The following is a 12,389-nucleotide window of genomic DNA, read 5'->3' as shown; positions in this document are numbered from 1 at the left end:
GAAGTGCCGGCGGGCTCGTCCCGAGGCTGCCGGAGGGGCGAGCGGAGACTCGCCGGAGCGGAGCTTACTCCCCGCCCGCTGCTGCTGGGGAGCGCTGAGGCGGCTGCGGGAAGGAGAAACGGCAGCGAGAGGAAGAGGACCGACAGACCGAGGGACGGACGGAGCGGACCGACCGCTCCCCTCGCAGACCCTCGCTCCCTGCCGCCGCGCTCCGGCCATGGGGATGCCGACGCCGCCTTTGCAGTGACCGCGGGACCCTTCCCACTGCTCCACCGGCAGAAAGAAACTAAAGAGACCCCCAAAACCTGAAAGAAAAAAATCCTAAACATATCTATCTATAAAACCAAATAAAACAATAAAAAGGGCTCCGTCAAGCCAGCGGCTGCAGCAGCAAGCCTTGCCCGTCCGGAGCTCGGCGGCCGCAATGAGGACCGCGGGGCTCCTGCCGGCGCCCGTGCTGGTGCCGGTGCTGTCGGCGCTGCTGGGGCTGTGCAGCGCGGAGCGGCAGGCGCTGGTGGTGCCGCGGCGCCTGGGCGCTGCCGGCGGCCGGGAGCGCTTCCGCCTGGAGGCCTTCGGGGAGCGGCTGACGCTGGAGCTGGAGCCCGACAGCAGCTTCCTGGCCCCGGACTTCACCCTGCAGTACCTGGGCGGGCCGCCGCCGCCACCGGAGGACGATCTCTCCCGCTGCTTCTATTCCGGCACCGTCAACCGGGACCCCAGCTCTGCCGCCGCCCTCAGCCTATGTGCGGGGATGCGCGGCGCCTTCTCCCTTCGGGGCCGCCAGTACCTCATCCAGCCGGCCCCTGGCACCGCGCACAGCCGTGGCGCCCACCTCCTCCGCCTGCGCGGGGACCGCCGCGCTGCCCCAGCTGCCCGCTGCGCCGTGACTGAGGCCGAGGAGGGGACGGGAACTGAGACGGAGGCGGCGGGGTCGGAGCCCGCCGGGCACGCAGGTACCGTCGGGGCGCCGCGCCGCCCTCCTGGGGGAGGGGAAGAAAGGAGAGTGGGGGCTTTGCCTCGCCCTGCGCCCCCGCCCCAGAAGGGACTGGCGGTGGGGCCGGCCAGTGCTTCCACTTCGTCCCCACCCTGAGGGGCGGCGGGGTGTACGCCCACCGTGGCGCGAGTATCGCCCCTCCGCCCGGCGGCTGTAAGAGGAGGGGTTATTCAGCCGGCACTGCCGAAGTTTCGGGGTGGAAGACGGGCGCGGGCCGTGGGGTATATCCCTGTGGTGCAAATCTTGAGTATTGGTGGGATTTGGGTCCCTTAAGGTGGTCTCTCGCAACGGCATTTCTTTTGTTCTGCTCACCTGCGCTTTCCTTCGCTCTCCCTCTCCTTTTTTTAATGCAGAAACGGGAAGTAGAAGGAAGAAAAGGTTTGTGTCCAGCCCCCGCTACGTGGAGACCATGCTGGTAGCCGACCAGTCCATGGCCGAGTTCCATGGCAGCGGGTTGAAGCACTATCTCCTGACGCTGCTCTCTGTGGCAGCCAAGTTGTACAAGCACCCCAGCATCCGCAACTCCATCAGCCTCGTGGTGGTGAAAATCATGGTCATTTATGAGGAGCGGAAGGGACCTGATATCTCTTCCAATGCAGCCCTTACTTTGAGAAACTTCTGCAGCTGGCAGAAGCAGCACAACCCACCCAGTGATCGGCATGCGGAGCACTACGACACAGCAATCCTTTTCACCAGGCAGGTGAGGAACACAGAGGTCAAATCCATCCCCATGCCCATTGCTCCCGACCCCTAGAGGTTCCCTGTACCAGGAGACCTCTGCAAAGTGTTCAGGGGCAGTCTTGTGTCATCACAGCTTCAGCAAAGTAGACTGAAAATGAAATTAGCTGCTTTTCATTTAGTTGCTTATTTTGCTGTTTGCACCCTCTCAGGTGAAACTCACAGTATGTGCAGTGTGTTTCTGCCTCATATATTTTTAGCAGATTTGGTATGGAAATTATGCATTTTATTTCTACGTGTAACCCTTGTGTATTTTCCAAACACAGATTTTTGCCATCATACCCATTGAAGTGCTGAATATTTAAGCTGTTTCCATAAGTAAAGGCAGACTGCCAGGGCTGGATGTTTCTTGCCAAGGTTAAGTCTCTGATCTGATTAATAATGAAACTCCCTTTTTTTACAGGACCTCTGCGGTGCCAAGACATGTGATACTCTTGGGATGGCTGATGTGGGAACGGTTTGTGATCTAAACCGCAGTTGCTCTATCATAGAAGATGATGGTTTACAGGCTGCCTTTACAACAGCCCACGAACTAGGTACTTGAAGCTTTGAAGGGTGATTTCATGTGATTAATTGAAACCAGCTCAATGCCGTAAAGCAAGGAACTGCCCAGCCCATGCTGTGGGCTCGCCCCTCGCTCCCCAGAGCAGGCGGGAGAAGGCCAAGCTTTGCCTCGTAGTAGGGTTGAACTGTGGAAACCAAATCTTGTCTGCACAGCACTGACTGCAAGAGCTGTGTATCTGACGGATAGCAGGAAAAAAAGCATGAGGGGGCTGTGAGGGGAGCTAAGATACAGTACCATCTGCTTAAAATCTGGCAGGGTTCAGGTTATTATTTAAAGACCAGGCTGTGAGCAGCTCAGAGTAGTACTTAGAACAGTATTGGTAATGCATAGGACAGACTTCCTAAAATCACACACTTTCCCTTTTTTTTTTTTTTTTTTTTTAAGGCCACGTGTTTAACATGCCTCATGACGATGCAAAGCAGTGTGCTGGTATTAACGGAATAAGCCGGGATTTCCACATGATGGCATCTATGCTTTCCAATCTGGACCGCAGCCAGCCGTGGTCTCCGTGTAGTGCCTACATGATTACAACATTTTTGGATAATGGTCATGGTAAGATTAGTAAGCTTTCCATTGATGTGGTGTTTAAGCTCTTGTGATTTAGTAGCCCTTTCTTTTCTCTTTACTTTGCTTTGATTTTGCTTTTTTTCCTTCTCTCCCTCTCTCTCCTTCTCTCCCTCTCTCTCCTTCTCTCTCCTTCTCTCCCTCTCCTTCTCTCTCCCTTCTCTCCTTCCTTTCTTCCTTCCCTCCATCCCAGTGCTTTCTGCTACAGCATAGAGTTAACCCTTTACATGCTGCTAGTGAATTTAAAAGACAAAAATTATGCACAAATTGGCTCAGAGGTTTATATTACAAAGCAAATGCAGTTCCCTTTTGTAGCTGAATTCACTGACACAATTGTCTGCGTTTTTTTTTTCTTTACTATTTTTCTTTTTTCTTCCTTTTCAGGTGAATGTCTGTTGGACAAGCCCCACAAACCAATCCAGCTTCCTTCTGACTTGCCTGGCACATTGTACGATGCAAACAGACAGTGCCAGTTTACATTTGGAGATGAGTCCAAGCACTGCCCTGATGCAGCCAGTACATGTACGACGCTGTGGTGTACTGGCACTTCTGGGGGACTGCTTGTGTGCCAAACCAAACACTTCCCTTGGGCAGACGGCACCAGTTGTGGGGAAGGGAAGTGGTGCATGAATGGCAAGTGTGTGAATAAAACTGAGAAGAAGCATTATGATGTAAGTATTAAAAAAGAAATGGAAATACATCTTGGAGTGCACAGCAGCATGCATAATGCTTCAGTGGGAGTAATCAGTTAAAAGGGCTTGAATAAATGGAGTCAGATAACTGATAAACAGCTTTTTTTCTACAACTGGCTTAGGTAGAAATGAGCATGACTGTGGGCTTTGTGGTTTGCTTTTATTTTGCTTTTACTGTATTAACTTTTTCGTTTTGCTTTTGCTTGTCCTTCCAGACACCGGTGCATGGGAGCTGGGGGTCCTGGGGGGCGTGGGGAGAGTGCTCCCGGACCTGTGGCGGTGGAGTGCAGTACTCCTTCAGGGAATGCGACAACCCTGTCCCGAGGAATGGGGGAAAATACTGTGAAGGGAAGCGTGTGCAATACAGATCATGTAACATTGAGGACTGTCCGGACAATGATGGTAATCTTTTCCTCCTTTCTGAGGCACAGGAAGGGTATCTTGTGGAGGAAGAGCATGTACAGAAGGTGAGCTTATGTCCACCTGTCTTCCCTCTGCCTGCAGGCAAAACCTTTAGGGAGGAACAATGCGAAAAGCACAATGAGTTTTCCAAGTCTCCCTTTGGAAGTGGACCTGCAGTGGAGTGGACACCCAAGTTTGCTGGTGTGTCTCCGAAGGACAGATGCAAGCTGGTCTGCCGAGCAAAAGGAACAGGATACTTCTTCGTTTTACAGCCTAAGGTACGTCAAAACCATACCTCTTCCATCTAATCATGAATAGGATTTTTATTTCCTTTAATCTTTATGTGAAGTTAAGAGTCAAGCAGTGTAGAAATCTGAAATCATATCTTTCTCATGTTTCAGCTAGATTCTTCCTTCTCCTCTTCCTACATGTACAGCTTGATCAGTGCAAGCATGCTTTAAATATTCTGGCACAGTCCTTCTAGTTACTTCACACGTACTGCCTCCTCTACCCACTCCACCCTAGTTTCCTTTCCTAACACCAATGTGACTACATTGAGATATGTTTGGAAAACTGTGGTGGCTCTTTGCCAAAACATTGCTGCTTTCTCATACCAGTTACTAATACGCTGACAGCTTAAAATAAACAAAAGGAAAAATGTTCATCTTGCATAGCTACTTGAACTCGCTGTCATACGATGGTGAGAGCCAATAACTACCAGAGTGATGACACAGAAGTTTTTTGTAGGGCAGTGCTCCTAGAAATAAAGGGTACATTGAACACCATTAAAAGCAATTTTGGTCCTGTCCTTCGAGGACATGACTACCTTCTAGGGATATTAGAAAACAAAGTTCTTTCTTTACATGAAATCAGTAAAACTGTTCTATGGGGTAGGTTTTTTTGGGGGGAGGGGCATTAAAAGAAATTGGTTGCTTTCTCCTGTCACTATGGCATCATTGTTGCAAGTGGGATGAAAATAGCATGCATATCTCCAACTGTCTACTTTGAATTTTAGTTTAGAAAGCCCTGAAAATAGGGGTGCTGTTCATATTTTGCATTTGGTATGTTTCTGCATTGAGCAATTTCAGAGTAATGTGCCTCTTATAATCAAACGCCCTACTGCTTGTTTCCTGCAAAGGTTGTGGATGGTACCCTGTGTAGCCCCGATTCCACCTCTGTCTGCGTCCAGGGGCAGTGTGTAAAGGCTGGCTGTGACCGTATGATAGGGTCCAATAAGAAGTTTGACAAATGTGGTATCTGCGGTGGCAATGGATCCACTTGCAAGAAAGTGTCTGGCACACTTGTTAGAGCAAAGTGAGTATGGAACTGCTGCTTTTATTTTATTGCAGTGAATGTTTTGTTAGTGTAAGTTTTGGGTTTCCAAGTTTTGGGTTTCCAAGGTGAGATGTTGTCCCAGTTTATGTTTGGAACTGAGTTTTGATCTGTCCAAGCCACCTGACTAAAGATAACTTACAGTGAGATAGATCCCACTGAAAGAAAGCCCCTTACAAGCTCTGCTGTAGCAATAATTTGGGATGTGATTTTGCAGTTCCCCTAAACCATTAATTTGACTAGGTTGAAAACCCATGAGTTTAATGCTTCCTCTTCAAATAAAATTCACTTTTGTGCTGGGCAGCTTCTTCCCTTTCTCAAGGAAGAGCAGAGGATTCAGTCTTTCTCTTTTCTCTTGGTCAGACCTGGCTACCATGATGTTGTCACCATCCCAGCTGGAGCGACGAACATTGAGGTGAAGCAGCGAAACCACAGGGGCGCAAGGCATGACGGCAGCTTCCTCGCCATCAAAGCTGCAGATGGCACCTACGTCCTCAATGGTGATTACACCCTGTCAACGCTGGAGCAGGACATCACCTACAAGGGCAGCGTGCTGAGGTACAGCGGCTCCTCCGCTGCCCTGGAGAGGATCCGCAGTTTCAGCCCTCTGAAGGAGCCCCTGACCATCCAGGTCCTCACAGTGGGAGACCTGCCACAGCCCAAGATCAAGTTCACCTATTTCGTGAAAAAGCCCACGCAGCCTGGGTCAGAGAAAGCACCCACTAGAAAGAAAGAGTCCTTCAATGCCATCAAGGAGATCATCTCCTCCGAGTGGGTCATTGAGGATTGGGGCGAGTGCTCCAAGTCATGTGGCTCGGGCTGGCAGCGGCGGGCAGTGGAGTGCCGGGACCCCCAGGGGCGGCTGGCCACCGACTGTGCCCTTGAGCTGAAGCCCAGCGACATGCGTCCCTGTGCTGATGTGCCCTGCCCGCAGTGGCAGCTGGGGGACTGGTCACCCTGCTCTAAGACGTGCGGGAAAGGTTTCAAGAAGAGGTTGCTGAAATGTGTTTCTTATGATGGCAGCGTGCTGCCACAAGAAAGCTGTGAGCCTTCCAAGAAACCGAAACACCTAATAGATTTCTGCAACGTTACGGACTGCAGTTAAATTGTATAAGTTGGGAAAGCTAACATTTTTATTTTATTTTCCTTCAGAACAATGCACTGAAAAAAGAAAAAAAAAAGAGGGCTAGAGGCAGCGCATGTGTTTTTGCGTACAAAATTCATGGTGAGGATCCATTGAGGTGGGACAGTGCAAATAGCTTTAGTCGGCGTTGCATCCTAAAAATACCCTGCCAACTGAAAGTTTGATAGGATAGCAGACCCATGTCACTCGCTCATCTTCAGCAGATAAGGCCCAAGGACATTATAATTGCCTTTTTTTAAGTCTGTTACAAATTCAGCAAAACATGAGCAGTGCCTGAAAGACGTTTAAGCAAACATTTTGGGGTTTGGTTATTTCTCCCTTCTTTTGGATTTACATTGTGGTACTGATCAAATCCCCATGTGTAGGAAGGGGAGGGAAAGGGGAGTGGAAAAGATAGCTAAAAATAATTGGTCAGGCTTACCTACCTCACGAAGGGCAAAAAACAGGATTGGAAAAGGAGCTTTAACTATGTCATTCATGGCTGCTATTGTTTCAGAGAATAGTTTTATATAAAAATAAAGCCATATTCTCTACCTGTAAAGAGTAAGAAGTACCAAGAACAGTCAACTCCACAACTAATTAGAATGTCACTCTTTCTAAAGTATCTTTATGTCATCCCAATGTGCCTGTCCATTTCTCTGATCCACTCCCAACACCATTATGGTGACGTATGTAGCACAGAGGCTAGAAAAAGTGAAAATCTTCATGGAGCACATAGTGTCTGTCTTTTGTGCCTTCTGCATGCCTTCCACTGGCTTGTCTGACTGGAGTTCGGTCCTACCATCCTGTCAAACAGACTGATGGCATTTGTGAGCGTCTAGTCATGCTTTCACATTCAGATCTTTTACCTTACCCCAGCCAATGGAAATTATTTGCATTTGGGTTAAACAAGCAATCCCGCTATGAATGGGAACCTCTCCTATGTGGCCTCTGATGGGTTTGTAGTGCTCAAATCACTGATAAGGCGGGAAGACAAAGCTGAAGGATAGCAGGTCCATCCACAGCAATACGCCAACATTCGCATTAAAAAACGTTTGTGCCAGTCCATAGACAATGAGAGAATATGGCTTTCCATATGTATATAGTAAAATATATTACTATAGATTTTATATACTTCATAAGTATTTTATATTTCTTTCCCTTCTGGGAAGGGTTATAATTTGTAATAAATGCATATAATGAGCGTATTTATTTTTATACTTCTTGTCTAATGTGATCTTCTAAGTTATCGCTTTTTTAAAAGGACATATAACAAAGATAGAGTATTTATACAGTATAATATGTTACTAGAGGTAATAAATGAACCTTATAAGTTTTGGAAATGGAGCGTCTTTATTTCACTGGAGTAAAACTAGTCCATTGAGTGGAAAGAACTTGGGATCTAAGGCAAATGTGATGAAAAGAAGCTAAACCACATAGTTCAAAATGACTGGTAGCTTAGGCTACTAATTGACTGTGTTAGTGAAGGGCTTTGGAAAACTCTACCCATAATGTCATATACCACGTTAAAAGGGGTAATTTTCTATTTTATTACTCAACCACTAACAGGGTGCTCAGCACTGGTGTTTCATCTTCTAAAAAAATGAAGTGCAACTGGACTGGTGCCACTGGTTTTAATAACAGCTTACAGAGGAAGTATTGCTGTCAGTAGTGTTTATAACCAACAAAATATGTACAAAAGTAGCAGTTTTACCTGCTCCACTTAACCTTATCCTACTGGGAAAGAAGCATTCAAAATTCAAAACCATTAACTGGCAGTCAGAGGTTTCCCCTCACAGATTTCTGGAGGGCCTCCTGATCATGCTTTTCTAATTAGAAGTACTGCATGAATGAGCTGTTCTAATGCTGTTGGTTACACGTTTTATAATGTTAAAATACATACTAAGCATCAAGAAGCTGATTTTTGCTCTCTCATTTCTGATCTCATGACCACTGCAGTCAAGGGAAAATCTGCTGTTGGACTTGGTAGGATTTTTGCCATGGAATTTGAGACATCAGTAATTTATGAATACTTTTGGCTTTGTGTCATGTAAAAATCTATTAAAACTTCCTTTGCCAATGTTTGGACTCTGTCTTGCAGAAATAGTTCCCACTTTATTCCATGGATAAAATCCTGGCCCCTCTAAAGCACATAGAAAAATTCTCATCACGTCACACTTCATCGAGCATTACTTTGTCTTTGACATACAAAAATACTGGGGGACATTTTACTTCTAACATTATTTAGGAGGAAGCCAATCACTTTCTGGCTTTATAAATACTTAAAAGTATTTCATAATATACATAATATTTTTATTATATAATACAAAGTATTTTATAATACTTAAAATATTTATAAATACAACAAAATGATTTGTATATATACACATGTATATTTTACTACAGCAAGTTAAAACAAGGAATATATACTTTTGCAAGAGAAAAAAAAAATGCATTTTCATTTTCTGTTGCTTTTCTTACTTGTAGACTTCATGTCATAACACATAGCTGTTGGTTAGTGTTGCCTGGAAACACTCTTCTTTCAAGAGCCCAGGGAGCTACAGTCCTGAAACTGCAAGAAAGACCCTGTGATATCTACAGAACTGGGGAGGTCCCACAGCTGCTGAGTGATGGGTGGATGCCCAAGTTTGCTCTCATCAACCTAGAAGAAACATTCAAGGCAAGGCCAAGAAAGTCCTGTGAAGGAAACAGTTTCTCCCAGACCTCTCCATATCAATTAAAGCAAGCCCAAGGTGCTGACATACTCTTGCTTCTTGCAGTAGTGCTTCGGGATGCTCTTGAGAGAAGAGAATGGTGTTTCACAGGCACTGCCTTTCACGCTGAAGGGAATTTGGATCCAATCAAATACAGCAAATTCCCTCTCTTTTAACAAAAGGTGCTGACGTGTTGTGCACTTCTAAATGCTTCAGCACATGTTACCTAGATTAGATCGCCCAGCCCCATGGTTAACTAGAGCTAAGTGAGGCATCAGAGAGGGGGCGAGGGAAATCAAATGCATTTGGTATTTTACAATGACAAACAGCAATAAAAACAACTTTTTTTTTTTTAACACTCTTACAAAAGACTGCGTAATTAAATGAGTGATGAACTAGTAAAAAGTTTTGGTATCATTTCAACCCATTTGCTATGGTGGCATTCGTTTCTTTAGAGCATAAACACAGCTGCAGAAGGTCAACTCATCACCCACAATTGTAGCACAGCTGACCAAGACTGCCTTTCCACATCACAGTTTACTGACTACATATTTTTCTTCAACTAGATCATGAATTCTCAGCACTTGCATCTGTTACACAGTAAGATAGTTCATGAAGTTATATCTTGTTTTTAATACAGCTGGATTAAGAGAAGGTGCTCCAAATAATTTATTAATTAAGCAATGCAATCAGATAACTTCTCCCTTCCAAAGTGCCCTTCAATTACAAGAAAGTCTGCTGCTCTGGGTGACACAGCAAAGGGAAACAAGGAAAAACAGTATAGTTCAGCTGTGTAGCAATCAACATCACAATTAAACACATCCCCTGCACCAAGAGTCTGGCAATTTATAGCTCTTATTGCAAAGGACTGGATAGTTAAGTGCTTTTTGTGTGCACGTTCATTACTGTGAGTGAGGGAATGGCAACACGTTATTCCTGACTCATAAGGCACACTCGCAGGAGCAGAAGTGGCACTGAAGCTTGGGTTGGGGTGAGTGTAAGAAAGAGCTTGTGCTTTCTGCCAGGCCTGGCTTTCTCTCCTTGCGTCAGGGCTACTGCTTCCATTGACACTTAAATGGGCTTCAGATGTGAGACAAAGATTGTTTTTTTCAACCAGGACATCTCAGGTGTCCAGTTTGACAGGTTGGGTGGGAGGTATCCAGTGCCCAGCATTGCAGCTGAGGACAACCTCACACCAGTTTAAGAGCCAAATTTCTCCTGCTTCCTCCTAGGTTCAGAGAAGCCACATGCTGTAGTCTGGGTTTTTTACATTTTCAGTGTTGTAGGATAGATGGCTTTAGCTGAGTAGATGAAATCTGTATCTTTAAGTATTTCAGAGATGTGGGGAAAGGCGTGTGTCCGAATGACCGAAATGTGTCTTCCTTAATCATCCTTGGTTTCATGACTTTCAATGCTGAGTGATCTTCCAGTTCTAGGTAAGGCTGAAGTCTCTCTGTTGCAAGACTGAGGCAAATGAAAGCAATGTTGTGCGCAGTTCTTTGCCATTTCAGGCATCATGAGACAGGGAAAACTCTTTCCAGCCTTTCAGCTTTAAAGAGCTTTGCACTAGGACAAAGGTCCAGTTTGAGGGCTGGAACCCGATCTTCAGACTTCACCAAGTTAGAAAATAACTGGAAGTTAGAAGAGGTGAACTGGTACACTAGAGAATTACCTTCCAGTCGAACTAGACATAAAACTGTGGTATCTACGCTGGGTAAGCACTGTAAATGGTACTACTAGAAAATCTGCAGTAGCTGTTCTCCTGTGGCACTGTTAAAATCATAAATATTATTATTTACTGCTTGAAATTGTATTAACAGTAAATAGGAAAAAAAAAACAATAGCATGTGGTAGGGTACTTAAACTGCTGCATCCCGCTTTCTTTAATCCAATAGCTGTTTTAAAAAGAGATGTTGGTGTTTCCCAAATAACTATTTTGCCACTGATTGTAATATATGTTGTTTTATAGCAGAGAAAGGTTGGTTGCTATTAAAAAGCTGGTTCTGTTTGAGCTTTCAGAGTAAAGAAATAATCCTATACTCCTGGTTTGGAAAAATCCTGAAATTGTCTACAGCTGATACACACCTTAGCAGCTGATACCTGCATTTCAGAGCCAGCAGTTGCCCGAGTATTTTCAGAAGTGTAATTTTAGTGTAAGGACATTGATTTAGAGCATAAGGGCCCCAGAGTTATGTATTGAACAACACTGATTTGCCAGGTACTAGCAAAGCTGGCATTTCACTTTCTGAAATGCAGCTCCATATAGCTTGTAATGTGGCAACTGGATTCCTTTGTTTGTAGTTTCACAGTAGCTTTCATTCAAATCAACATCTCAAAGCAATGTATGTTTCAGTAAAGTCTGACAGACCTTGTACAGAAAAACAAGTAAGAGCTTTGCTTTTATCATTGCCACATCAGAAGTTGCAAAACAATGTGATTTGTTTAATGCTGTATGATAGATGGTATGGGCTAGGTGTTGGAGGAAAATGTTACTCAAAATATCTTAACCCACTAGCTAGGTTAGGGAACAGAGAGGAAAATATTCCTAAAGAAATTTGGAAAGGCAGCTTCAGAATAATAGCTCAGAGTCCTCAGCAAACCCTCTACCATAATGTCTGTCTTCTGCTCATCAGCTGGCTATGAAATTACTTTGCTTCAACAGCCTGATGTTATTCTGGGCCTCATAAACCTAGAAAAGCTTTTTATCCCATGCAATTGAAAACATGCCTACCAACCACTATTTGAGCAAAGATCAAATCCTGTCTGATATGGTCATGACTGCTTAGTCCTCAAAGCAAAGAGGGTACAATTAGATGAAAAGTTTTCCCTAGCAAAGGTCACAAAATACAGCAAACTGATCTCCCACCCCACACGTGAATCCCTAGGACATGCCTAGGCTGCAACAGGAGTGTAAATAAGCATTCAGCAATAGCCCTCATTTTGCATGAACATTTGCATTTTGCCCTATTTTACATAAACAAGGTGTACTGTTGTAACATGTGAAGGCAGACAAAGACCAGACCAGACCAAATTGCCACCTCTCCTAGCAGCGCCTGCATGATAGCTCTTCCATTGCAGCACCAAACTTTGATGCTTTCCTGGTAAAGCAGCAGCTACCAACATGCATTCATGCTTGATATTCCCCCCCAGAACACAAAACAACCTATATTGACAGAAGGGGGGTCAAAACATAGTTACCAGGTTCACAACAAGTTGTGCTATGAACATGATGTTTTAATACATGTTTGTGCTCCCAAAGCCTGGG

General features: G+C 45.3%; 1 protein-coding gene across 1 annotated transcript; it reads left to right on the top strand.

Annotated features, from left to right (window-relative positions):
- Positions 1-424: 424 nt before the first annotated feature.
- ADAMTS1 (ADAM metallopeptidase with thrombospondin type 1 motif 1) lies at positions 425-6,392 on the top strand (the record flags this gene model as incomplete). The annotated part of the gene is made up of 9 exons (XM_080613627.1): positions 425-953; positions 1,348-1,694; positions 2,136-2,268; positions 2,682-2,849; positions 3,246-3,532; positions 3,769-3,955; positions 4,058-4,233; positions 5,094-5,269; positions 5,651-6,392. The coding sequence occupies 9 exons, from the start codon at positions 425-427 to the stop codon at positions 6,390-6,392; spliced, it is 2,745 nt and encodes a 914-aa protein (XP_080469753.1).
- Between the last annotated feature and the right edge of the window lie 5,997 nt (positions 6,393-12,389).

The sequence above is a fragment of the Psittacula echo genome, assembly GCF_963264785.1.
Source record: "Psittacula echo genome assembly, chromosome: 3".
NCBI classification, from domain to species: domain Eukaryota; kingdom Metazoa; phylum Chordata; class Aves; order Psittaciformes; family Psittacidae; genus Psittacula; species Psittacula echo.
Note: the sequence above shows the minus strand (reverse complement) of the source record. Positions and strands in the feature narration are given on the sequence as shown.